Consider the following 25,028-nt stretch of genomic DNA (forward strand, 5'->3'; position numbering starts at 1 on the left):
TGTTAACCTTAAGGCATTGCTCTGAGGGTCAGAGGTCACTGGGATAAACTCCACAGAGAGACCCTGGCTGTGTCTTTTATTTTTCTTCTTGTCTCCAGACAGTGCCACCTTTGTACTCCTTTCTGCCTTGTCCAGCTCATGGGCTTATCTTCATGCTTTCCCTCTTCCTTGCAAATCTGGGGGAGAGGTTTCTGTTATGAGCAACAGTGGATAAAGAGCTTGGAAGATGTCACCCCCAGTTTGTGCTATGAGTTCACAGCACAAACTGAAACACACTGAAATTCAAACTGAAACTGACTTTCTTAAACCTATCAGAGAATCAATAGTGCAGTTCATTATTGCAGGGCAAAACTGCTACACTGAACTTTGGAAAGACAGGTGAATCCAGTCGGTCTCAGACCCTGGAGTCATTAATTGGTCATTTGAACCAGTTGCTGGGGACGGAGTGTGGACTAGCACGAGAGCAAGAAACTCCTAAAAGCGTCAGTGTTTGGTGGACTCCCCCTCTGGAATTCCAGGAGCTTTTAAGAAAAAGAGCCTCTGCCTATCCCTACAAAAGGAAAGAAAATAGAGAAGAGAGAAAGGAGGGAAGAAGATAAAGAAGAAAGGAAAGAGAAGGTCATCGAGAAGATTCCTTATATTTATAGCAGTAGGAAAAGAAAAATAACCATTGTGAAAATATGTCCAGGATATTCTTGTTGGGCCTATGGAATGCTATCGCTGTGGCCTACCCTCCAAGGAAAAAGACCTCAGAGACACACCTACCTAGAGACAAGGCCATTTTTTATCTGAGTGTAGCTCCCACTCCTCCCTGCCTCACTTCAGGGCTGGAGAGAGCTAAAAAAACTTGTGAAGGTCAAAGCACAGGAACAGAGGGTCAGTAAATGAAATTAACCATAAACTGAGATTTAACCATAATGTTATAGAATGCTTTCCCTCCCTCACAGTATTACCATATCATCAGAGCTCCAGTAAATAAGAGTGGCTTATAAATGAAATTGGAGAAGGAAATGGCAACTCACTCCAGTATTCTTGCCTTGGAAATCCCACCAACAGAGGAACCTGGCAGGCTACAGCCTTTGGGGTGGCAAAGAGTCAAATACAGTTTAGTGAATGAGCACTTAGTGAGTAAGCATTAATGAAATAATCACAAGGCAGGGGCTTCATGTCAGGAGACAAAGAAAAGAACACTAGGGGAATTTGAAGCTATATATATATATATATATATACACATATTTATTTATAAAGTAAGAAAGCATTAGTATTAGACATGTTCAGTTGTGTCTGAATCTTTGCAACCCCATGAACTGTAGCCCTTCAGGCTCCTCTGTCCCTGGAATTCTCCAGGCAAGAAGACTAGAGTGGGTTGCCATTCCCTGATCCAGGGCATCTCTTGGCCACCACCCAGGGATCCCCACCTAGGGATGGATCTCAGATCTCCTGCATTGTAGGCAGATTCATTACCAACTGAATAACCAGGGAATCCCATATATATATATGTAGATATATATATAGATATATATATCGATATCTATATATAGATAAATATATCTATCTATATATATATATAGATATATATATCTATATATATCTATATATATTATAACTTTAAATGTGAATGGTATAATCATTAAAAAAGAGAGACTGGATATAAAAATAACTCAGTATGTGTTGGATATATGGAATCCACTTTTAATGTAAAGATTCAAATAAGTTAAAAGTAAAGGGGTGGGGAAAATGTACTATGCTAATATTAAAAAAAAAAAAACCTTGAGTAAGTATATAAATTTCACAAATAATAGTCTTTAGGAAAGATAAAATGATCATTTATAATGAAGAATATTATGTAGATTATAGACAGAAATAGATAGCGATGTGGTGGTGCTGGTTTAGTTGCTGTCATGTCTGACTCTTTGAGATCCATAGACAGTAGTCTGCCAGGCTCCTCTGTCCATGAATTCTTCAGGCAAGAAAACTGGAGTGGGTTTCCATTTCCGTCTCGAGGGGATCTTCCCAACCCAGGAATGGAACCCTGGTCTCCTGCATTGCAGGTAGATTCTCTATCAACTGAGCTATGAGGGAACCCCAACAGATCGCAGTGGAGAGAGTCAATTCCCTCTGAAAATATAATTGGTGACAGTCCTTATTGTGTTATCTAACGAAAGAGCACCAACACATGAGGCAAAACTTAAAGAACTTAAAGGATAAACAAGTCTGTTCTTTAGTTTGAGACTTCAACACCCTCTCAGTAACTGACAGTTCAAGCAGGCAGAAGATTAGTAATGATATAAGTACCTGACCATCATTGTCATGCAATCAAATGGGCATTCCTAGAATACTCTGTTTAACCACAACAGAACCCATGCATACAAAGTTTCCTCCCGCAGGGGTACTTGTTAACATTTCGCTACTGCTCTAGATCTTTGTTAGAACTGAATACTTAAGTAAATGAATGGCAGTTACTAGAAACCAGGTTTCTCACTGTTGGGTCACAGTTTAGATATAAGCAAGTATAAAAGGCTAACATGATACACTAGCTAATGGATTAATATTGGAAACAAAGATATGAGCTCATATTTTGCTTAATATATGAGTTTGAGCATGCTCCAGAAGGTGATGGAGGACAGGGAAACCTGACGTGCTGCAATCCATGGGCTCGCAAAGAGTCAGACACAACTGAGTGACTGAAGAACAATTTTGCTTAATACAGATGGTTTTATATGGAAATTTTTATGGTATGAATAAGATACATGAATCCACACATGGCCACGCTGCTGCTGCTGCTAAGTCACTTCAGTCGTGTCCGACTCTGTGTGACCCCATAGACGGCAGCTCACCAGGCTCCCCCGTCCCTGGGATTCTCAGGCAAGAACACTGGAGTGGGTTGCCATTTCCTTCTCCAATGCATGAAAGTGTAAAGTGAAAGTGAAGTTGCTCAGTCATGTCTGACCCTTAGCTACCCCATGGACTGCAGCCTACCGGGCTCCTCCGTCCAGGGGATTTTCCAGGCAAGAGGACTGGAGTGGGGTGCCATTGCCTTCTCCGACACATGGCCATAAACACATGTATGTTTCCCTGCTCTTACAGATAAGAGCCTAAAAGGAAAAAAAAAAAAAAAAAAAGAAAAGAAAAATCATTATCTCAGTAGCAATAAACACTCTTACTGCCCAAATCTTCATTTCTAGTATCATTCACCAGAAGAGAGTCACAGAGCTCCCAACCCAGGGATTGAACCTAGGTCTCCCTCATTGTAGGCAAATACTTTACCATCTGAGCCACCAGGAAAGCCCTAAAACATAGGTAATTAATACTCAAAAAATAAAATGTAAATCTAAAAGCAATATAGCAAACATAAATCTAAAATTGTTTAAAAATTAGAGACATTCACAGTGTTCTTGGGAGAGAGACATTTGTGGCCAAAGTTGCCACATGAGCCAAATTCTATTGCAACATTGCTTGCAAATAAATAGCACCTGCAGAGTTATGCAACCATGTTCCTTCTCTACTGCATAGTTAGGCTCTCTACCTAGTGTTTGCATTTGCACCACACTTGGTATTCACTACTTATGTACTAGCTTTGAGGCAGTTCTTATGTACCTGCAAGCTAAAGGGTGTCACCGGAAGTTTCTAACGTCTGAAGAAATTCCACTGTGTTGTAGGTACGTGTGTTCACATGATCTGCAAACATCATATAAACAACCACCTCCTTATCAATCTTTTTCAAGCCCAGTTCAAATATTACCTGCTTAGAGAAAGTTTTCTTACCACATCTCCCTGCCCCATCCCCTCCTGGGGACTGCTTTGAGATTATGAGAACTGGAGCTGCATGGCTCTCTCTTGTTTAGAGTATATTCGGGGTCTTAAGAGACCTTGTGTCATTCTCTCTGATTTTAAAGACACTTAGGCATGTAATCAGTGCTCAATAAATACTTACTGATTAGGATTTAAAAGGGAAAATTGAATAAATATGTTGTCTATATGTAATTAGAAAGAACCAAGGATGAGAACAGCAAACTGGATTCTCACTATCTTATGATGTGACTTCTGCCCCTTACGATGTATGTTACTATGAGTTGCTATAGTTTGTATATGTGTGTGTGTGTGTGTGTACTTTTCATTGCTGGGCTTCCCTAATGGCTCAGTGGTATGCAATCTACCTGCCAATGTAGGAGATGCAGGTTTGATCCCTAGGCTAAGAAGATCCCCTAGAGAAGGAAATGGCAACCTACTCCAGTATTCTTGCCTAGCAAATCCCATGGACAGAGGAGCCTGGTGGGCTACAGAGGCATTGCAAAAGAGTTGGACATGACTTAGTGACTAAACAACAACAATAATTTTTCAGTGCATGACACCAGGTAAACTAGAACCAAATCATCCCCAAAAAAGTAACAATATAGGGATCATGTAACTATCACATTTAATAGTATTATTCAAATGGATCTTTTGAAGAAAATAATTACTAAGTAACAAAATCTTTTAACATATGCATTTTCACATTTTCCTCCTACTTTTAGTAGTGAATGACATTTTTGGGACTTAAGTGTCATTGTGTCTTAAAAGTAGTTTACTAGTGGTTTAACTGTATGAGATTTAACTTTTGAAAAGATTAACAATGTTAACTACATAGTACTTTTCCCTAAAGAATACCTACTAAATACTTGCATATTCCAAGCCAATATTTCTTGATTCTTTTATTACTAATGCAAAGCAGTACAGGTATGTCATTTTAAAATTCATTGTTATACTGATCCTCTTTCACTTGTTCTGATCCTCTCTCACCTGGGGCAATGTCTTAAGTCAAAAGCTAATTGTAAAAGCCACATCTCAGATCAGTTCTGCTTGAATAAAAGGACTGTCTGGAAGAAGAGAGGCACCTTGGGTTGCTTTATAAAGGTTTGATGTTGCTGAGATTCCCAGTCTCTCAGTGGGACTGATGCCATGTTTAACATATTTGATACATTTAAGTATCCTACCTTTCAGAAAAGCAATTAGAGGTCATGATGGAATACTCTGATTAACTTAATGTTGTAGACAGTATGAAAGTCAATGAAAGTGATTAGGGAAGGGAAACTATGAGCTGCAACCTGCCTCAGGGATTAGCATAAATGCCACAAAACGTAACATTTTGCTTTTAGAAGTGTAAGGCATGTGGCAAAAGAAAACTCAGCATGGAAATGAATTGCTCTTCCCCTGCAAGGCTTTTTGAGTTCAAATCCCAAGGTTCCACAAGCTTTGTGCAATCAATTTAATTAGAAAAAAGAATACATTATAAGGCAGCAAATGATTTATAAGGGCGGAAACCCTTCTGCCACCCGAATGTTAAATACACTAAGTTGGCTCACTCATCGAACCCTAAGAAATGACTTCTAGCTCTAGTTATCTATGTGTTTTAATAGCTCTGGTAGTTTTTATTAATGTTGCAAACCAAACATTTTAAAGCTGAAAATCACAAGAAAAATTTAAGATTTTAACGTAATATAAAATTCTGTGTGGGTTGGTGCTACTTACTCATACATATTCAATTATATTCTCTTTCTCTGAGCCAATAATGATAATCTATGCTTTGGCACAAAAATACAGAAGGGCCCATAGTCTTAATTTAATTCTACCCATTCAACCTAAAAAGTGGGTAGAATGCACCTCCTCCCGGGGCAGATTTTATGGATCTCATATCTACTTTGCCTTTGCCAGATCAGTCAAGCTTTATTTCATCAATAGAAACAGGCATTTTAACTATTTGGCAATGATTCAGTAATGATTCAATGTTAATAACTGCCCACCATGCTTTAATATTTACTCTAAAAATATTAAGAAGAAGGATTTTAAGTTACTTTCTTTCCATAAGTAGAGTAGAAAGAGAACATGGAGAACAGTCACTGTAGATAAAATAGAAACTTCTATTTTGTTTTATCCTGAGTGAAGTGGGTGTGTGCTGGAGAAATCAGTCGATGACCTGGTGCCCAGTAGCGACGGTGGCTATTATCTCGGTATTTCAGGTCATCCCTTGGTCAGTTGCTGTCTCCTTTAATCAAGGAGACCTACATTCTTTGATATAATACAGACCATGAACTCTGATATCAGAAGAGGAGAATTAAAAGAACATGTCAGGCTTATTATCTTTCTTTTGTTCCTAGGGCAGAGATCATTTTGCTGAAAAATGCATCAGGGAACCATGTGTGTTTATTTATGAAAGCTTTCTTTGTGCTACCCAAACACATCAGAATAATTCAACAATCCTGTGAGGCTTGGGTTCAGTTCTCTGTCTCTGTGAATCTCAAAAGTCATTGCTTAAAAATAGCTAATCCCTCTCTCTGGTTGAGGATTAAATTATGAAAAAAATCAAATGCATTCTATTATAAGTTTTAAAAGATACAGAAAATGCTCACATAGGGAAAAAAAAAAAAAAAGCAGCCAAGAAAGGAGCAGGGGGATGTAACAACAAGCAATGCAATTGAAAAGTAGTTTCTCTGAATTCCTCAATGTGAATTTAGTGCTTTTTCATATTCTTGCCTAATTTCCTTTCTTCTTTTGCTCATTACATACTTGCTATTCATGACAACATATACACAATTATTTATTTGTATGCCCTTTGTGGATGATCATTAATATGCAGAGGGAAAAATATATCATATTAAGTAAATTAATATACTGCATTTTTATGCCAGTTTAATATAACAATAATTTAAGAATGCATATCCTTAAATAATCAAGGTTCTTTCTGTTCTCACATATGTTTTGAATGTGTCATTTCTATGGTTGATTAGTAGCAATAAGGAATGATATGTAATAATAATAGGAAAAGAAGAGTGTTTGCCATTTAATTTTGATAGAAACTCAGTTTCAGTAATAACAACATAAAAATGGATAAGGATGTTTTGAAAAAAGAATACTAATCAGCTCTTTATTCTACCCATGTGTACTTATAAATATTACCATATCATCTAAAGTAACAAATCATCAGTAACCAAATGAAAAAGCCCCAGATTAATAACCTAAGGAGGTGACGCAGATTTAGGAGCTAATATGGTATGATGGATTAAACCTTGGAATCTAGAACTAACTTGATCTTGTGTATGACTTTAGGCAAATCAGTTTTTCTTTGTCCTGGTTTCCTTATTAGTATGCTAGGAATAATATCAGTACCTTACTTTGCTAATAGAGATTTAAATGAGATAACACTTAAAGCAACCCTTAGAATAACACCTGGAAATGCAACTGCAATTAAAATAAACAAAAAAAGAGTGAGTGAGATTTAAAGGAACAGCTTTGTTTGTCATATCCAGAAACATTTGAAATACAAATCTCATCATGAATACTTTCTTGGTTTTGGCCAGAAGCGTAACTGAATGAAGATCAGTGAGAGGCAGTGGCTCCTTTTTGAAGCACAGAGGGAACTGACTCAGCACCTTATCTCACCTGGGTGCCAGCCTGACACCCAAGTCACAGTCAGCTCAACCTCAACTCAACCTCAGTGCGTTGCTCATCATTATTTTTCAGGTGAGGACACATATATAGCATTTGTTAGGATTCCAATCAGGATTCACTGCTCAGCACTCAACGTGGTGGTGTTCAGTAGATGATACTAGTGGATAAAGTCTTTGATGTTTGCTATTTATTTACAGAAGGTGAATGAACACAAGAGTGAGAAATACATAGGATTTGCACAGTTAACACATTTTCCCAGCATGTTCTTCGGTACAGGTTTCAATTTCAAGTCCTTACTTAAAAAGATAAAGTAATGTGACTGTAGAATACAATGGGGGAGAAATATTTGTTCTTAAACACTGTACTATCTGGACAAATTATTTTAATGATATATGGTGATGGGTGAGTATGAATAAATATAAGATTTATGAACTTCTAATTTTATTTATATAGTCCCTGAAACTTGACATTTTCAAGTGATCAGATGAAATTCTATGTAAATTGAATTTGTCAAGTGCAGGTATGTGTTAAGTTTTAAAGAGAGTTAAACTTAGATAATTAGCTCTGCAAAGGAAGCTTCCAGAATAATGCAGAGGTCTTCTGGGATGAGAAAGAAGTTTCTGAAAACTGAGGTGTCAGTATGAGCCGGATAATTGCCTAGAACTTGTCTGAGCCCTAAGAATAGATAGAAGAGAAAAAGATGACAAAACGTTCTCATCAGAGAATATATGGCAACATGTCATTATTTTATTTTTTAATGAGAAAGGACAGTGGAATACAGAGAGAAGCCAAGGTGCAGCTTTTCATTTTGTATCTTCAGAGGTGATGAGAACAATCTGCTTTGTACTTTAAATTCTTAGTATAAAATTAGAACTCTGGGTATCAGACCTTAGATATTACAAAAGGTATGAAAGCTTTTTCTTGGAGCCCTTAGCCCATTTACTTTGTTTTCCATGTAGTTCCAATATTAACATAACATAGAAATAAGTTCACTTTCCACCAGTTACAAAAGTGAGCAAAATCAACCCTTTCTTTTTTCATAGTTTTTTTTCCTAAAACAAATAAACCTAGAAAAAGTCGCCACCAAGTGTGGTTACTACTTAATTTAGCAGAGCTTGTTCCAAGTAAATGTCACAGAGGAGGGATGTTCAATCAGAACATCTCATACATAATGTATAACTCGAGCAATTAATTTTTCCTTTGGTAGTAACAGCACATTACCATGGAAGGGTCAAAGTGGGCAGGCAGGAAGTAACAGCAAGCTAATTATTGTCCTAAATTAATTCATATTCTTCTCACCTTTTTTTGTATTATTAACTATAGTCAACATACTTTGCATTTCATTCTCAGGACTTATTTTATAAACGAAAGTTTGTAGATAGCTTTCAGCCATCTTCACTCATTTCCACTTCATTTTCTTTTGCCCATAATATTTCTAGAGTAAGATGAGTCCATGAGCATTCCTAAAGATTCACTTCATATAATTATAATAATTATTATTTTTAACAATCACAACAAGTTAAAATGTCATGTTTCCTATACATTAAGCTCAGTTAATTTTATATGTATTATTTCAGTTACTTCCTCTAATAATATTATGAGGTATATATCCTTAATGTTACCACTGTACAGATGGAGCTACCAAAAGACAATGTTTTAAGTAACTTCCAAAGTTTACACAAGAAAGAAACATTAGCAACTGGAAAACAATATGAAATGTACTTCATACACCACTTACTCTCTTTACCATGTAAATGAAGCAATATTACATAAACATGTGATTTCCCTGTATCATCTGTACCCCCTTTTTTAGGGCAAAACATTCTACAGATTTGTACCTCTGTGTCGTCGTGAATATATGGTCATTTCCACGTCCAGCCGTATGTTTGGCTGAGATAAACCACTTAGCACTGCAAAACCCAAAGAACAGATCACAATTTAAATATTAAAATGAATAAGCACAAAGAAATAGGATAAAATAAAGTTGTGCAAACTATTTTAATATGCTTTCAAGTGGCCTAAGAAAACTATCAATTGTATTTACTTTTTGTATTTTCCTAATGCTTCACACTAGCAAGGTGAATTTCAAATTATTCAAACTACATGAAATGCCAAATGGATTTGATACTTTAATGTATCCACTTTACTGATCAGTTTGCAACGTGAAAGAAACATCATGAACATGCTTTATTTTATTCAGTTTTTAAGAGACATTTCCATTGATCTCTGTTATGCCCACCTTGCCAAGATGGCTCCCTCTTCCTCTTCCGCGTATTCTGTGCGTCAGGACCTCTGGTTTCTGGGTGGGGATGGAAAGGTGAAAGACAAAGGACTGGCACTATCAGGTCTTCACAACTTCACAGCCAGGGTCCTGAGTAATGACCGGCGCCTGATGGCTGCCCCTCCGTCCTGGATCTCATGCAGGGGGGATTCGGAGACGTTTAAAGGACCAGAGGTCTCTGTTTTTCCTTAGTCTGTGTCACACAGTCTTTGAATGACTGATTTAAGCTCCCGAAGCTTCTCCCTTCTGTGCAAAATATCTACAGGTGCAATGACTTAATCTTTGGGAAATTACACAGTTTTGCCTTGTCAAAGGGTAGGAACTGCATTTTGCCCAGTTCTTGCCTTCTCTCCCTGCCATTTCATACCAGGCGGCTTCCCATCCTCAGAGCTCTCTAGGAAAAGAAGACAACAACGAGTGCTAACAGGTTCCAAGGATCTAACCTGTGATCGAGATGCTAACCTCAAGTGTAATTGTGAAATTACAATTTCCTGGAGGAGGAGATAGATAATAGTCAGGTGATAGATGATAGATAGATATGTGGTTGGATGGGTATGCAGATATGGAAGACAGACATAATTAGATATATAAAAAACCACATACAATACTGGCCTGGCAGTGCAATGTTTAGGACTCTGGGCTTCCACTGCAAGGGGCGTGGGTTCAATCCTGGTCAGGTTGCTAAAATCCCACATGCTGCTCATTGTGGCCAAAAAATAAAAAAATAAAAAGGGAAAAAAAAAGCCACATAATCCTTTCCTACATTTCTCTCGCTAATGTGTCTCCCAGCTTTTAGTGTCTTTGATATCTAATGCCTATTTATATCATAAAAAAGAATATGAAGCTACCTTGAAGGTTTTGTGTAGCCCTGCGAACTTAACAATACATTTGTTCTCAGATGTTTTCTAACATGTGAAGCAGAATTCCCATGCATCACAAATGTTTTCCTGCACATCACACTTCATGGGACCTTATTCATATGAGAATTTCTACAGCAATCATCAAAGGATGTGTTTCGACCAAACAGGGTAACTGCCATTATCCCTCCCCACAATAGGAAGTGATATAATTAAGTACAAACAAGTTAAAATAACAAACTCTTATAATTTACAAAAAGATTTTGAAAATCTGGGGTATTTTCAAAGTTCTGGGATATTATTTGTATCCCAGAACTACCCAGTGCTGACCTCGTTTGCCAAATACTTTAATTCCATATTAATATTCAACAAAGTTAAGGTTGCTTCTATAATACATGACCAAGAAAAATAGATTGGAATTCATTACTGCATTCATTCAAGAAATATTTATTGGTCACATACTGTTTGCCAGAAGCTATTTCAGACAAGAACAAGTGAAAAAGTCAGACAATTCCTTGCCCAATTAGGGTTTACATTGTAACAAAAGGATAAAGACAATAACAAGTACTGTATGTACAATGAAATACCAAGTAACAGTGATCTGATGGAAAGAAAGCAAAGCAAGCGACCCACATTTAGGGAAGAGTGGCCCAGTAGGTTTTTCTGAGGAAGTCAGCATTGATGATGGACTTGAATGAAGTGAAGGAATGAAAAATAGAAATGTTTGGAGAAAGGTTGTTTCAGGCCTTGAGCATGACATTGGAAGAGTGGAGAGCACACAGGATAAGCAGAACACAGGAGGATACAGGACCTTGTATGTCAGGTCAGAACGTTGACTTATATTTCAAATGTGCTGTGAAGCCCTTGGGATCGTTCAGTGTTTGAAAAGAAAGGGATCTGTGCGTTCCAGCAGAGCCGTGTCGGCTTTGTGATGATGGGCTGTCATTTATTGAGCTCTTGCGTTTTGTCTGGTACTGCACACTCTTCCTGTTTTGCTTATTCTTCACAACAATTGTGTGAAATAGGTAGATTGGACCTCATTTTAGCGATCACAACCTCAGACGTGGAAAGATTATTCCGTTCGACAAAGTTCACACAGTTACCTAAATGAAAGCGAAATAATGCAAACTCAGATCTAACAGGCTCAAGCCTTGGGCTTAGTGAATAAATATGGCTAATATTTTCTGATCCCTATAAAGGCTTTTAACGTCTTCCTGTGTCAGCCACCAGTAGTTTAAGACTTAGGCATCAACCTGTAAGTTAATGAAGAGTGACATTTAAGTCTGTATGTGTTAGTTGCTTAGTCGTGTCTGACTCTTTGCAACCCCATAGACTGTAGCCCATCAAGCCCCTCCATCCATGGGATTCTCCAGGCAAGAACACTGTAGTGCAGGTAATAATGTGAAGCTGTGCTGTTTCAAAAGTATCCACACTGATTTACCTTTATTAAAATTTACAAAAATGAGATCTTAATGTCATGTCTTTCGCTTGGGATACAGCTGTATTCTTGCAACACCTGTGTGACTAGAAAAAAACATTTTAATAGTTTTTGAAATATTACTGAATATAATTTCTAGAAAATTGCAACTTATCTACTAGAATCTGATAGTATTTTTTATATGTAATTTAAAAAGAACACTTTTTCGACTAACATATAGGTATCTATCCCTGAATCTCTTTTCCTATGTACGCTATGAATGACAATCCTATCATTAATTAAACCAGAATTTATGTTAACACATCTGCTTAATGCCACTGGACTCAAACATTAAACCTTATTGATGCAGATATTGCATCAATGTGCATTTTTATAAGGTGTTCGTCCAAGTTGATAAGCTGTTTATAAGGCTTCCATCCATGACAGAACTGACTGTGAGCCCCAAAGATTCTATTTTTTTTCTAGTCTATTTTCCATAGATTGCTTCACCTGCTATTTATCACACTTTCAATTTCTTTAACCAAGATTATAGACACTATTTTCTAAATACAGGGAGCAGTCCTTCATGGCATGATTCATGAAAATTTCCCTAACTATACTTTTTCAATTTTTATGTCAGTATGATAGGAATATAAACGTTCTCTCAACCCATACATTTCTTTTTTACTTCCAAGCTTTTGCTCTTCTGGAAGTTTCTTTTGTTTACTGTTCTTACTTTTCCCTAAGTAACTAATGATATGCATGTACAAGGATTTACTACAGTTTATGTCCTCTCCAACTACTTTTAATATCTTCCAAAATTGTTGTATTTCAAGTCTGATTTTCTCAGGCTTTTGTAAAATTATATCTGTGTTGCTGACACAAAATGATATCGATACCTGATTGATATTGATGAAAAATTATCTTCTATTACATGGTATGGATGTTTATGTCTCAAAATACAGAGAGAGAGATTGTAGGTATTCAACTATTCCAACTTCAGCTCAAAATTATTTGAAATATTTGATTTGAACATATATGATCAAGTTGGTTCAGTTCAGTTTCACACCCTGTTAATAAAAACTGAACGCATATAGCAATTTTGAGCACACAGTATTCACTAGTTTCTGTTCAAACTGTGAATTTCGAATTTCACTTTGATTTGGATAGAATAATAAGAATCATTTTTACAAGGCTGATTAAAATCAAAGTGTTTTATTATCTCACTATCTAATGTTACCTTCAAGCTTTATGTCCAGCAGCTTAGCATATTTCCTCCATAATGTTACAATAAAAGTAACTCTGGCACCTAATTTTATACTGAATAATAAAAAAATGACATGGAAGAATCAGTTACAGTCTAAGCATCGATAAAAAAGGAAATGCTGAGAATTTTATCATGTTTGATTTTATGCACAGTAAGAGCAGCGCAGTTGGTCATAATATTTAGGATGAATACTAATTCCAGTTTGAACCCAGTACTAATTTCACTTACTTCTATCATTTTGGTAGCAATAAAATTAAAAATTAAAATGAAAAAATTTCACACTTTCAATTATTTTTAAAAAGTTTTAATTTAATCTTGAGGAAATATTGATATGTACTTTGTGATTGCATTGTGACATGATAAAGAAGTATTTTGAATACATAAGAAAATAACTTATGAAAATCTCCTAAACATAGTCTATGCCCTTTTTTCTATAAAGCTGTAATATCCAAGAGAATATAAATTTACACTATATCTTTGATTCATAAACAAATACCAAGCATCTGTCTAAATTTGAAATCAGTTTTAAAATGTGGTGTTGAAGACAATTTTAAAATATCAAACTGGAATGAATCATAGACTCTCAGTCATAAGCTTGCATATTCACAGAAAAGAGTTTTGCAAAGTTGTATATAACCACCCACATTCTCCTATATGTTTTTCTCAGTAGAGTATCAGGAAGTTAACACACAGAAACACTTTACTCTTACTTTGCAAGATTTACAAAGTGAATAAATGAAGTAAAAGTAAGACGATCTAGTTCATTGCCCTTTTCACATTAAACAGTCAAAAATTTTGAGAATTTGTATTCGGCATTAAAAAACAAACAAACAAAAAAAAAAAACGTCTGAAAGAGTATTTCAGGGGCCTGCTAGAGGGAGTCTGCAGTTAGCTTCACTTCCCTTATCTGCTGTCACGGACGATATGGGATATTTACTCCAAGAAAATCAGAGAATAGTGTTAAGTTGCGTCTCTTTCTTTTCCCACAGAACTGAAGTAGACAACTTTTCACCAAGCGACTACCAGTTTGCCCAAACATACATTAGCATTTTTAAAAAAAATGTATTAATGAAAAAAAGCCCTAATTCTTTGACTGCATAGCGGAACCAAACATGAACGCTAATCTTTTAAAGCGAGGTCCCAGTTCGTTAAGATAATCATAATTTTCATCGTGATCAGAGACTGCGGAGTCTAAGGAGCTCAGGGATCCAGCTGAGGACCCTGTTCCCTCAAAAGCATATGTCTGGAGGGAGTCGAAAGGTGGGGCGCAGGGGTCAGTGTCAGCCTCTTCCAGCTTTTCTAGAATGAACTTCCGGAACACCGCGCTGTCCGGTCCGACCTGCAGAGACTGCCTGTACAGGCTGCGCATCTCCGCCCTGGCGGGTCTGCGGGGCTTGCGGCCCCGCATTACCGCGCTGCCCCGCAGCTGCGCGATGTCAAAGGCCTCAGTGTCCGCCTCTCCGCCACCTTCATCATCGTATCTGAATATATTCTCTCTGAATTCTTCACTTTTCTCAGGAAACAGAGTTTGTTTCCTCCGTTGTTTCAGACCGAGGTTCAGAAAAATAAACCCTGTTAAACAAAGCGTATCAGAACATTAACGCAAATACAATATTATAAATATTAAGGCTTCATATTACTCCTTAAATATAATGCATGTTTATATTTGTATTACTATATTATAAATAAACAATAATGCCTAATAATGTTATACTAATGTTATATCTATATAATGTTATATATTCATTCTATTTGTACTGAAACACTATCAAATATTGTTACATTTATAATATTAATGCATGCTATAATTAAATATATACTGTTATCTATTTACATTATAAAATATTGTTAAATAGTATGTTATTTATAATAAGGTATACATTCTTGTTTTTGTTACAAGCTCAAGACAAAAGCTTCAGTTTTCTGATTATAAAGCAAAGATATATTTGTCACTGAAAATTTACCAAAGGGACTTGCAGAAAGATAAGGCAGTATAGAAGTCTTAACTGGTTGATGATTTAGAGTGGAAAAACATCAGAGAAATATAGTGAACTTTATATGATGATCAATTTATGACAAAATTTTATTTTTTTTCTTTATTGAAAATAGAACAAAGATGAGAAATAAGATTTTCCAATCTACGTGCCTCTGTCAATCTCAGGAACCAGTGATCCGTGATAGAGGAAGTTAAGCACACTGAGATGGTTTGATTTTTACCACTGAGACACATTCTGTGGCATAATTTCTCTCTAAGTTAGTATTTATTGACCACAAAGTGTATACCAGTCATTTTTCTAAAAGCTCTACATATATTCATTGATTTGCTGTGATACCTATATTTTATTATAGTGCTCTAGTAAAGATGGTGAAAATGAAGTGCTGAGAGATTAAATCACATGCCCAGGAAACAAAAAGCTGGCATTCAAAACCAGAAAGTTGGTTCACAATCTGTGCTTTGCTATACCATATTAATTTCAGAAATTCAAAACTTATCAGGTTTTTGAGTCATAACACTGGTATGTTCACATCAATCAACTGTATTAATATGAAATAGTTTTAACATTGTGTAGAAATAGAACAATTTCAGAATGCTTTTTAAAAAAATTTTGGAGAAAATTGTGTGTGTTTCATGCATAGTCAACCCTTACACAATTTCAGATCTTATGTGTCTGTTCAGAATTTCATCTACAGAAACTGAAACAAACAGGAAGTAATGTTATTAATATTATCAAAAGAGAAATACATTAGGCAACATTTTAGGTAAATCTTACATTTAAATAAATTGAAATAGTGTTCCTGAAATAAGCTCACTGTGCCTGAATCCAGGTACAGTAATTTAATACAGCTGAGATATATGGTTGAAATAGAAAGGGATCTAATAAATAATTTTTCAATCTATGAATTGAAGCACATATTCATGAAACTTTCACAGGAAACTGCTGACTATTGTTGAACCTGACATTCCACGTTTTCAATATGACTCGTGCCCTTGACCGTGAGGTTGCCCTTGGTTCACTTGCAGGGTCTCGGGACTCGGTTTGGGTCTGTACCAGTGAGTAATTTTGTACTTGCAACCTGCAAACATTATACTGTTTCTACTGCTTCTTGCTTCTGATATCTAGTTATATAGCTCTAAATTCAGATTTATGATAAAAGATCATCAAAAATAATTTGAAAAACTGAAGCTAGGTAGAAAAGATGGGTAACTTTGGTAAAAGAGAAATGCCTGGTTTTTAAAGCTTTGAGAGCGATGAGAAGAGTGAAGGTAAAGCAAATCCTGAAACATTTTGTATGTCAGTTTGAGTAGTGAGTTTGGGATTTCATAACCCATGGCTCATACGGTTGCTGTCAACATTCAATACAGTTGTGTTGGCTTTGATGTGAAGTGATGAGGGAAGCAACAGAAGGGTTTAGACTATATGGACTGGTATGTTAAGAAAAGTTGTGCTTGATGCATAATGTGTAGTTTTGAAAGCTTAGCTAAAACATTTGGAACCTCATTTGCCTCATCTGTAAAATGACTGTAACTTATTTCCTTGTGAAAACAACAGCAACAACAATAAAACAGATGAAAACAAGTGGAGCTATTTTACTGAGATTTCTTTTGTGTTTAACACTTTAAGTAAGACTCTCTCTTTTACACGTTTAGAATGAAAACTATGTTTATTTTTAACTACAAAGCTAGCTTAAGCATAATTACCCATCACAAACAAGTGATTTTTTTTTTTTAAAGCAGGAAACTTTCTGTTAGTTCCTCATGATATATGCTGGAAAGTTGGAAACCCTGAGATGCATGTGACCGACAGAACTATGTGCGTCCTGATCAGTTGGAATTTCCTTTTTTTTTTGGAGTAGAGTTGATTTACAATGTTGTGTTAGTTTTAAGTGTACAGCAAAGTGAATCACTCATGCATGTGTACATATCTACTCTTTTTTAGACTTTTTCCCACATAGGCCAGTACAGAGTATTGACACGTTCCCTGAGCTCTACAGTAGATCCTTGTTACTTCTCGTTTACATTTTTTTTCATCCTAACATTTACTCCCCAATGCTCCTAGGCTTCAGTGTGCTGCAGGAAAGAGTTGGATGGAGGTTTGTTATGGTTATGGAACCTCAGCACTTCATTTACTAGCTACAGGACCCTTTGTAAATTAGGTAACTCTTTGACTTTCACTTCTTCATCCGTACAATACGGGCGATAACAGTTGCTACTTCTTGAGGTTATCTTGAGGAGTAAACTGCACAATTTCTGCAAATCACTTAAGACAGTCTCCTGGAGTATAATAAGCATGCAACAGCATTTCACCGTTATTATTACTAATTTTTATATTACTATATATGTTGCAGTGTGTGTGTCAAAACCACTCCTAAAAGGACGTGCATGTGTGTACTCACACACTCATAAAATTCAGGGGTCATCAATTTTCAACTTGAAGTGCATATTCACTGTATTTTTCATTGACCCCACTTGAGTTAAGAATTGTAACACATTCAGAAGGGCAATTAAACACACACAAACAGGCACACACACACACACAAGTCCACATTCTATCATCATAATGGGATTAACTCTTTTCTCTATGTATCACATTGTTGTCAATAAATGAATAAATGCTCAGTTCACATGCCTTACCAAATATTATCATAATGCATATCAGAATAGCAGTTACGACTTCTGCCCTGAATCCCATGGAAAGCAGGAAGTCCTTGTGACTGCAGGCCTGCGTGTTTTCTGCATCACCACAGTCACACACGTGTACGGTAAGGGTGTTTGTACTTGTGAGCGATGGGATTCCATTGTCAGCAATTAGGATGGATATGTAGAAAACAGGCTCTTCTTGAAGGCTAAAGCCAGTTCTATCGGTCAAAATTACAGCTGTGTTATCTAAAACAAAAATCCACAGGCATAATTTTTTTTAATAATGCAAAAGAAATTCATAGCCACTAAGTGTAGAAGAGGCAGAAATGTAGAGATTAAATAAGCTCAAATAAGAAAGAGTACATTTCTGATGAAAAAGAAAATTAAAAGATCAATTCAAAAAGTCATTACTGATTTCGACTTTGCCTAAATCCCAATTACAAAATTAGGTGAATTATATGAATCAGTTCTAAAATCTTTTTTTTTTTTTTTTTTTTTTTTTGGTAAAGATAGGAAACATACATATGGAACACAGAAAAGAAATTGCTTTTTAATTAGCCATTGACAGTATATGGGGGTACTAGAATTAAATGTGGAGAAGGCAATGGCACCCCACTCCAGTACTCTTGCCTGGAAAATCCCATGGACAGAGGAGCCTGGTAGGCTGCAGTCCATGGGGTCGCGAAGAACCAGACACGACTTAGCAACTTCACTTTCACTTTTCACTTTCATGCATTGGAGAAGGAAATGGCAACCCACCCCAGTGTTCTTGCCCGGAGAATCCCAGGGATGGGGGAGCCTGGTGGGCTGCTGTCTATGGGGTCGCACAGAGTTGGACACGACTGAAGTGACTTAGCAGCAGCAGCAGCAGAATTAAATGTATAAAGACACATCAGTTTCATTTGAATTAAGTACTCATGACTCATTTTTCTAATAGAAACTCATTACTTTCACAAATAGTATAAATAACCTGAGATTTTCAAAGTCATCTCTGTGTCACAGTAGTGATCTCAAATAATGTATTTATTAATAAGGCAAAAGAATTAACTTTACTTGAAGTTAAAGTTTCTTTTAGAACATTTTATTTCACCTTGACATCATTAACCTATTTTCTACTTCTATTTCAGAGAATCGTTAAACCTTAATAGTACTGATTAATTCACCTGGCTAGAACACTCAAATAGTTAACAAAAATAAATCATGTATACTTCAACATATTTAATTTTTTTGCTTGAATCCCCCAAAATGCTAAGTGGTCTTTTCCAGTGCACTTTACTGTGTATCAGTCTATGATACACAATATGTTTCCCCCAGACACTTTTTTTTTTTGTATTGGCATTCCTTGAAATATATTCTGTAGCAATCAAACAAATTTTAGAAGACACAAACAAATAAGAGGAGATAGATAAATGGAAGTCTTTGAAATAGATAAATAAAAAATATGGAAGTCTTTTGAAATGTATGCCTACTTATCACTTTACCCAAATCTCCTTTTAAAAACAAACTCTCCCATGCTTTTGAAGTCTATAAACCTTCTGTGATTTTATTCACTAGACAGATCAAACAGGTGAGAAAGTTTATACTTTTTGGTATGTATTTTCTTAAATTACTTATAATCACAAATATTAAACCAATATTAAATTGTTCCTTTTATGTTTCAATATATTTATTTTGTCCCACTAATTTATTTTATATTAATATAAAAAAATCTATAGCATATTTCTTATTTTGATGTGGCTTTTTTTTAAATCTTAAATCTATTTGAGTTTCTTTCACTAGGGAATTTGACAAAGGCAAAGGGGAAAGAATGTGTCTGCATTTATCCTTCCATAAAAGATCTCCCCTTGATGGGAGCTTAAACTCAGGTGTAAGGAAGAACAGCCGTGGGTGTTTGATTATAGATGCCTGAATAATGAATCCTATAGTGCTGCATATCTTTGTGATATGAAGCAAAATTAGAATAGAAACATATATGATGACAAAAAATATTTTACTGAAGGAAAAAAGAACACTGCAGCTATATACAAAGTTAATCTACTTCTGTATGGAAGGAAAAGGAACTCCATCTCTCCATACAAAATCCTTTAGAACATTTTGTTCTTAGGCTGATACAACTATTTTGTTTTGAAGGGAAAAGAACAGCCTTTTCATATATTTATAGCTTCTAATTAATGATTCCAAATATCTTTGAATCAATCAAGTGACTATGAAAAGTGAAAGTGTTAGTTGCTCAGTTGTGTCCAATTCTTTGGGACCCCAAGGACTGCAGTCCTACAGGCTCCTCTGTCCATGAAATTCTCCAGACAAGAGTACTGGAGTGAGTTGCCATTCCCTTTTTCAGGGGATCTTCCCAACCCAGGACTGAACTCGACTCACCCTCATTGCAGGCAGATTCTTTACTGTCTGAGCTACCAGGGAAGTATATATCATTTTCTTCTCCAGATATGAAGACATGAGAGAAACTGCAATTATATTTTCAAGGTCATTCAGAGTTTGCAAGGGCTTATAGCCAATAATTACTTGAAAAAGTGCTTCCAATGTAAAGAAATCCAGTGGGAAATGAAGCTAGTATTCCCAGAACACTACTTTGGATTTTGTTTCCCATTTCCATTGCCACTTCTTGAATAATTTCTCAACCGTATCATATTGCAGGAACAGTATAAAAAGTAATGCTATGAATTTTCTTAAAATTAAACAAGATCTCAAAGAATGAATAGAAAGCTATTATAAGTGAATGGCATTACCTTGATTATCTATGATTGCAAAACTCGAGTTATTTTCTTCCACAGATAGATTGAAATAAAAATGGTGATGTTCTATGGATTCATCTCTATCCACTGCACTGATGGTCTGAATCACCTAGGAAAAAAAATAGGGATAAGTTTTGATCATTCTCTTTATAATATTCTGATTATTATTAGCTTCTGTTAAAATTGTTTTACCAAAATCTTTATGGATATTCCAGAGGATATCTCAAAATTGGTGGAAAATATGAAAATATTTTCTGAGGTTAAAAACATGTTTACTTGCTCCTTTCATAAGAATGTTTTGATATTACATAGAAAGTAAATTCTTGTTAATGGACGAGATGATTTCCATAAGGTAAGTTTGTCAGAAAACATCCTCCGATCCTTCCTGCCTGGATTTCTCCTTTCTGTCCTTTTCTCCTTCTCTCTTTCTTATCTGAATACTAACCATTACGATTTGCTGAAATTAAATAGTTCCTGCATATATTGGAGACATAACTGTAATAAAGTTTATTGTCTTACTTGAGTATTTGTTAAAGTAATGAGGTTATAAATTGATTTTAAGAGTAGTGTATTTAAAGCTTAGGGGTGATGTACATGATTTCCTTTCACCCAGAAGATTAGAGCAAAAGGGCTCCATGTCAAGTAAATTCCTCTCTCTCAGATTATAAAAAAGTGAAATAATGCAACTAGGAACAAATCAGTTCACAGTTAGTCCTTTGCTTTCAAGACGTGAAAGTGTCAGTCGAGTAGTTAATTATTGTCAAAAAAGAGATGTGCTGTCAAGATCAAATAGTGAGACTGTGATTACTTCTGGAAATTAAAGTAAATTGACTATAGAAGTTATTGTTTTGGATTTTCTAGAATTAAATTGCTTTTAACCATGTGTCAAACAAAAATATCCTTAGTTGCAAGATGACAGATATGATTTATAATCTTATATTTCAAAGGATATCTCTACACATGCATGAAGAACCTTGTGAAACTAATACAGTTTGTACATTATTTCTCTACATTGATTTATCTTTTCCCTTACAACACGTTCCTAATTAAATCACAATCATGGAGTGTTAATTAAATAATCTAGTAAAAGAAAACATTTTTATTCAATCCATGCCTACAATAATAAATGTGCAATGTATCAGGATAATGCTTTCGAGTTATTACAAGATTTTGTATAGCCAGGATGAAGGATATGGGCTTGGAAGTCTAATATTCTGAATTCTGTCTTTCCCACTTAATGTTCTAAGTTTAAAATTTGGAGAAACATTTATTTATTGGCCACACTGCACGGCAAGTGGGGTCTTGGTTCCCGGGATGGTGGCACTAACGGTAAAGAACCCACCTGCCATTGCAGAAGACGTAAGAAACACGGGTTTGATCCCTGAGTTGGGATGATCCCCTGGAGGAGGGCATGGCAACCCACTCCAGTATTCTTGCCTGGAGAATCCCATGGACAGAGGAGCCTGGCGCGCTATAGTCCATAGGATCAAAAAGAGTCGGACGTGACTGAAGCGACTTAGCATGCATGCACGCCATGGATCAGATCCGTGCCCTCTGCAATGGAAGCCTAAATTCTTAACCACTGGAGTGCCAACTGGTTCACTTTGCTGTAAACCTAAGACTAACACAACACTGTAAATCAACTATACTCCAATAATTTTTTTAAAATATGGAGATATAAATTTTTAGGATTATTTTTATTTATTTTTAGGATATACGTTTAGTATTCAAAAAGGTTGTGAACATCTGTTCTAAAGGTCAAAGTGCTAATCAAATAATAGAGCTACAAGAAAATTGAGTCTATAGTCTGTTTTCTTTCTTTGTTTAGAATGTTTTTAAGGAAAAAATATTGAGAAGCTCATGATATCGTAACATTTTGATAGTAGACAGAGGCAGAACTACTGTTTAAAAAAAAAGTTTTCACAAAATTTTATTAGATGTATTTAAATTACATTAAATGTAATGTTTTGCAATTAACTTGTATAGATATACATTTATTCTGTTAAAAATGAAATAGTCTTAGATTTTATCTCAATATATATTTTCTCATTTTCCTTTGATAAATTACTTTTGTAATTCTTTATAAAATTCTTTATAAAAGTACAAAGAAAATCATCACATATAAATTTAAACTATGAATGTATATAATGAATATCCCAAGGGTATCCATTTAAGAAATGTTTCATTGGCATTTGGAACACGCCAAGTCATCTCAGGTCTGGGTGTCCCATGGTTGCTGGGGCCAAGAGTGTCTCTATCACCACTGTTTACATTCCAGCAGAATAGAGGTAGAAATTTTCTCTAATTATTTGGACTTACCGCATTAAATATAAGAGAAAGAACTGGCATAAAGATCTAGAAGTCATTTGCATATGACTGTAATTGAGACATTTTTGTGGATAACAGAGTGAGTCTGAAAAAAATAAAAAGTAAGGGACAGGAGGGAGAAAGGAAGATGAAGAGAAAACCAGGAAATTTAGGCAAGAGAAAATTTTTACATGGAGACAATGTAACTGTCTTTACATTAGACAGTGTATTGGTATGAAGGAATCTAAAAATTACTGCTATTCTACTTGACTTCTGGAAAAGATATTTGGTATCAGTCAAGATAATGGGAATCATTAATTTGAAAAATGATAACTATTTACACCAAACAAAAGGCAAATTGCCCTAATGTCAGCTCATTTATTATATTCATATTTTGCAAAACCCTGAAAAGTTTTACTCTTCCTCTCCGCCCCATCCTGGTTATTCGCACATAAAGAACAGAAATAAAACTTCTGCTTAGCCACATAGGTCATTAAGGGAAGGTCTGATTTCCTTCAGAATACAGTGCACTGTTCTGGCATTCTGGTTTCCTACAGGGATTGTATTATCTACCCAAAGCAGATAGATACAGGAGACCTTTTAACACACCATTTTGTCTAGCTGTCTGAGCCTGTGGGACATGAAACAAGAGTGATTTTCATAGTATGAGAAAAATACATAAAATATTTCCCTATATTTTTATTACATGTGAAAATCATCATATTCTGTCAAACAAACATTAAAATTAATTTTATCTCTTTCTCTTCTACATTTTAAAAACTTTGTGGCAAAAGCACTTAACATGAGATCCACCCTCTTAACACATTTTTAACCATAGTGACAATGTCACAGGCTTATTCACCCAGCTTAATGCAAACATTATGCCTGTTGAAGAGCAATCTCCTCTCTCTTTTTTTAATGCTTTCAGAAAAATTAAAATTCTATCTTATTTATTTGTCAGCACTTTACTCACTTGACTAGATAATTTTATGTTCTCAAATATATTTTCTTCTTTTTGGTAACTTTGCTTTGTATGAATTATATGTATTATTGCATGGACCTACGCTTAGGAACACTATGAATTAATAGTATGGAAAGCAGAGATTTTATTCTCATTATTATTTTAAAATATACTACCAAATGTGTTTCAGTATTAAGGGAGATTTTGACTACTAGACTGAGTACCAGTTATATCATTTCATGCTTACTTTCAAATATTTTCTGCCACTCTGTAGATTGTCTTTTTTATTCTTTTAACAGGGACTTTCACTGGCTTAATTTTGATTACATCAAATTAATACATGTTTTCTCTTATGGACTGGTATTTTGGTGTTATATTTAAGAAATCTTTGCCTAGCCATAAAATAATATTTTCTCCTCTGCTTATCTCTAGCTTTAGGTTTATGTTTAAATCTATGATACATTATAAAATAATCTTTGTATAAAGTATGAGGTTTAGATGGAATTTCCATTTCCTCCCTGTTTCCTTCTTATCCATTTGTTACAGCAAAATTTGTTGAAAAGACTGGAGAATTTTAATATATTTATGTATCATCTTCCCAACACTGTTTACATCATTCAGATTTTCAAATTATTAGAACACACAAATATCATATTACAAAATAGGGATTTAATTTTTATAATGTACCCAATTTTTCTTTCTTTTTCTTGATATGCATACTCAAAGGTATCATTTCATTGTCTTTCAAATAATAATTTCAAAATAAAATAATCTGATAAATTAAAAAGTATTAACTTACTTTAAGAAAGAAAAATGAAATTTATTGAGTTATTTTCTTTAAGAAAGAAAAATGAAATTTATTGACTTAAAAAACAACATAATATATTTCAGACCAACCAGAATAAATCAAGAATCTAAGTAAAAAAACCTCCAATAAAAACAAAACCAATACCAGTAATACATTTATATTGGTTTTTGTAACCTTCAATTTTTGTTTTATAGTTTTGTAAGTACTTGATTCTTTTTTTTTTTTTTGATGCTTTCGAATTGTGTTGTTAGAGAAGACTCCTGAGAGTTCTTTGGACAGTCAGGAGATCAAACTAGTCAATCCTAAAGGAAATCAA

General features: G+C 35.1%; 1 protein-coding gene across 3 annotated transcripts in view; it reads right to left on the bottom strand.

Moving 5' to 3' along the window:
• Positions 1-10,988: 10,988 nt before the first annotated feature.
• Positions 10,989-25,028, bottom strand: part of CDH19 (cadherin 19) — a 79,327-nt gene continuing 65,287 nt past the window's right edge. The window contains exons 9-11 of one of the 3 annotated variants that reach the window (XM_044934532.2): positions 20,631-20,745; positions 17,881-18,132; positions 10,989-14,819 (exon numbers count right to left, since the gene is read on the bottom strand). In XM_044934532.2, coding sequence (XP_044790467.1) covers positions 14,329-14,819; positions 17,881-18,132; positions 20,631-20,745 — 858 coding nt within the window. In that variant the 3' untranslated portion in view covers positions 10,989-14,328. The remainder of the gene's footprint in view (positions 14,820-17,880; positions 18,133-20,630; positions 20,746-25,028) is intronic. The other 2 variants (XM_006057573.4, XM_044934533.2) reach the window with 2 other exon arrangements.

Source organism: Bubalus bubalis, chromosome 22, assembly GCF_019923935.1.
Source record: "Bubalus bubalis isolate 160015118507 breed Murrah chromosome 22, NDDB_SH_1, whole genome shotgun sequence".
Taxonomy (NCBI): domain Eukaryota; kingdom Metazoa; phylum Chordata; class Mammalia; order Artiodactyla; family Bovidae; genus Bubalus; species Bubalus bubalis.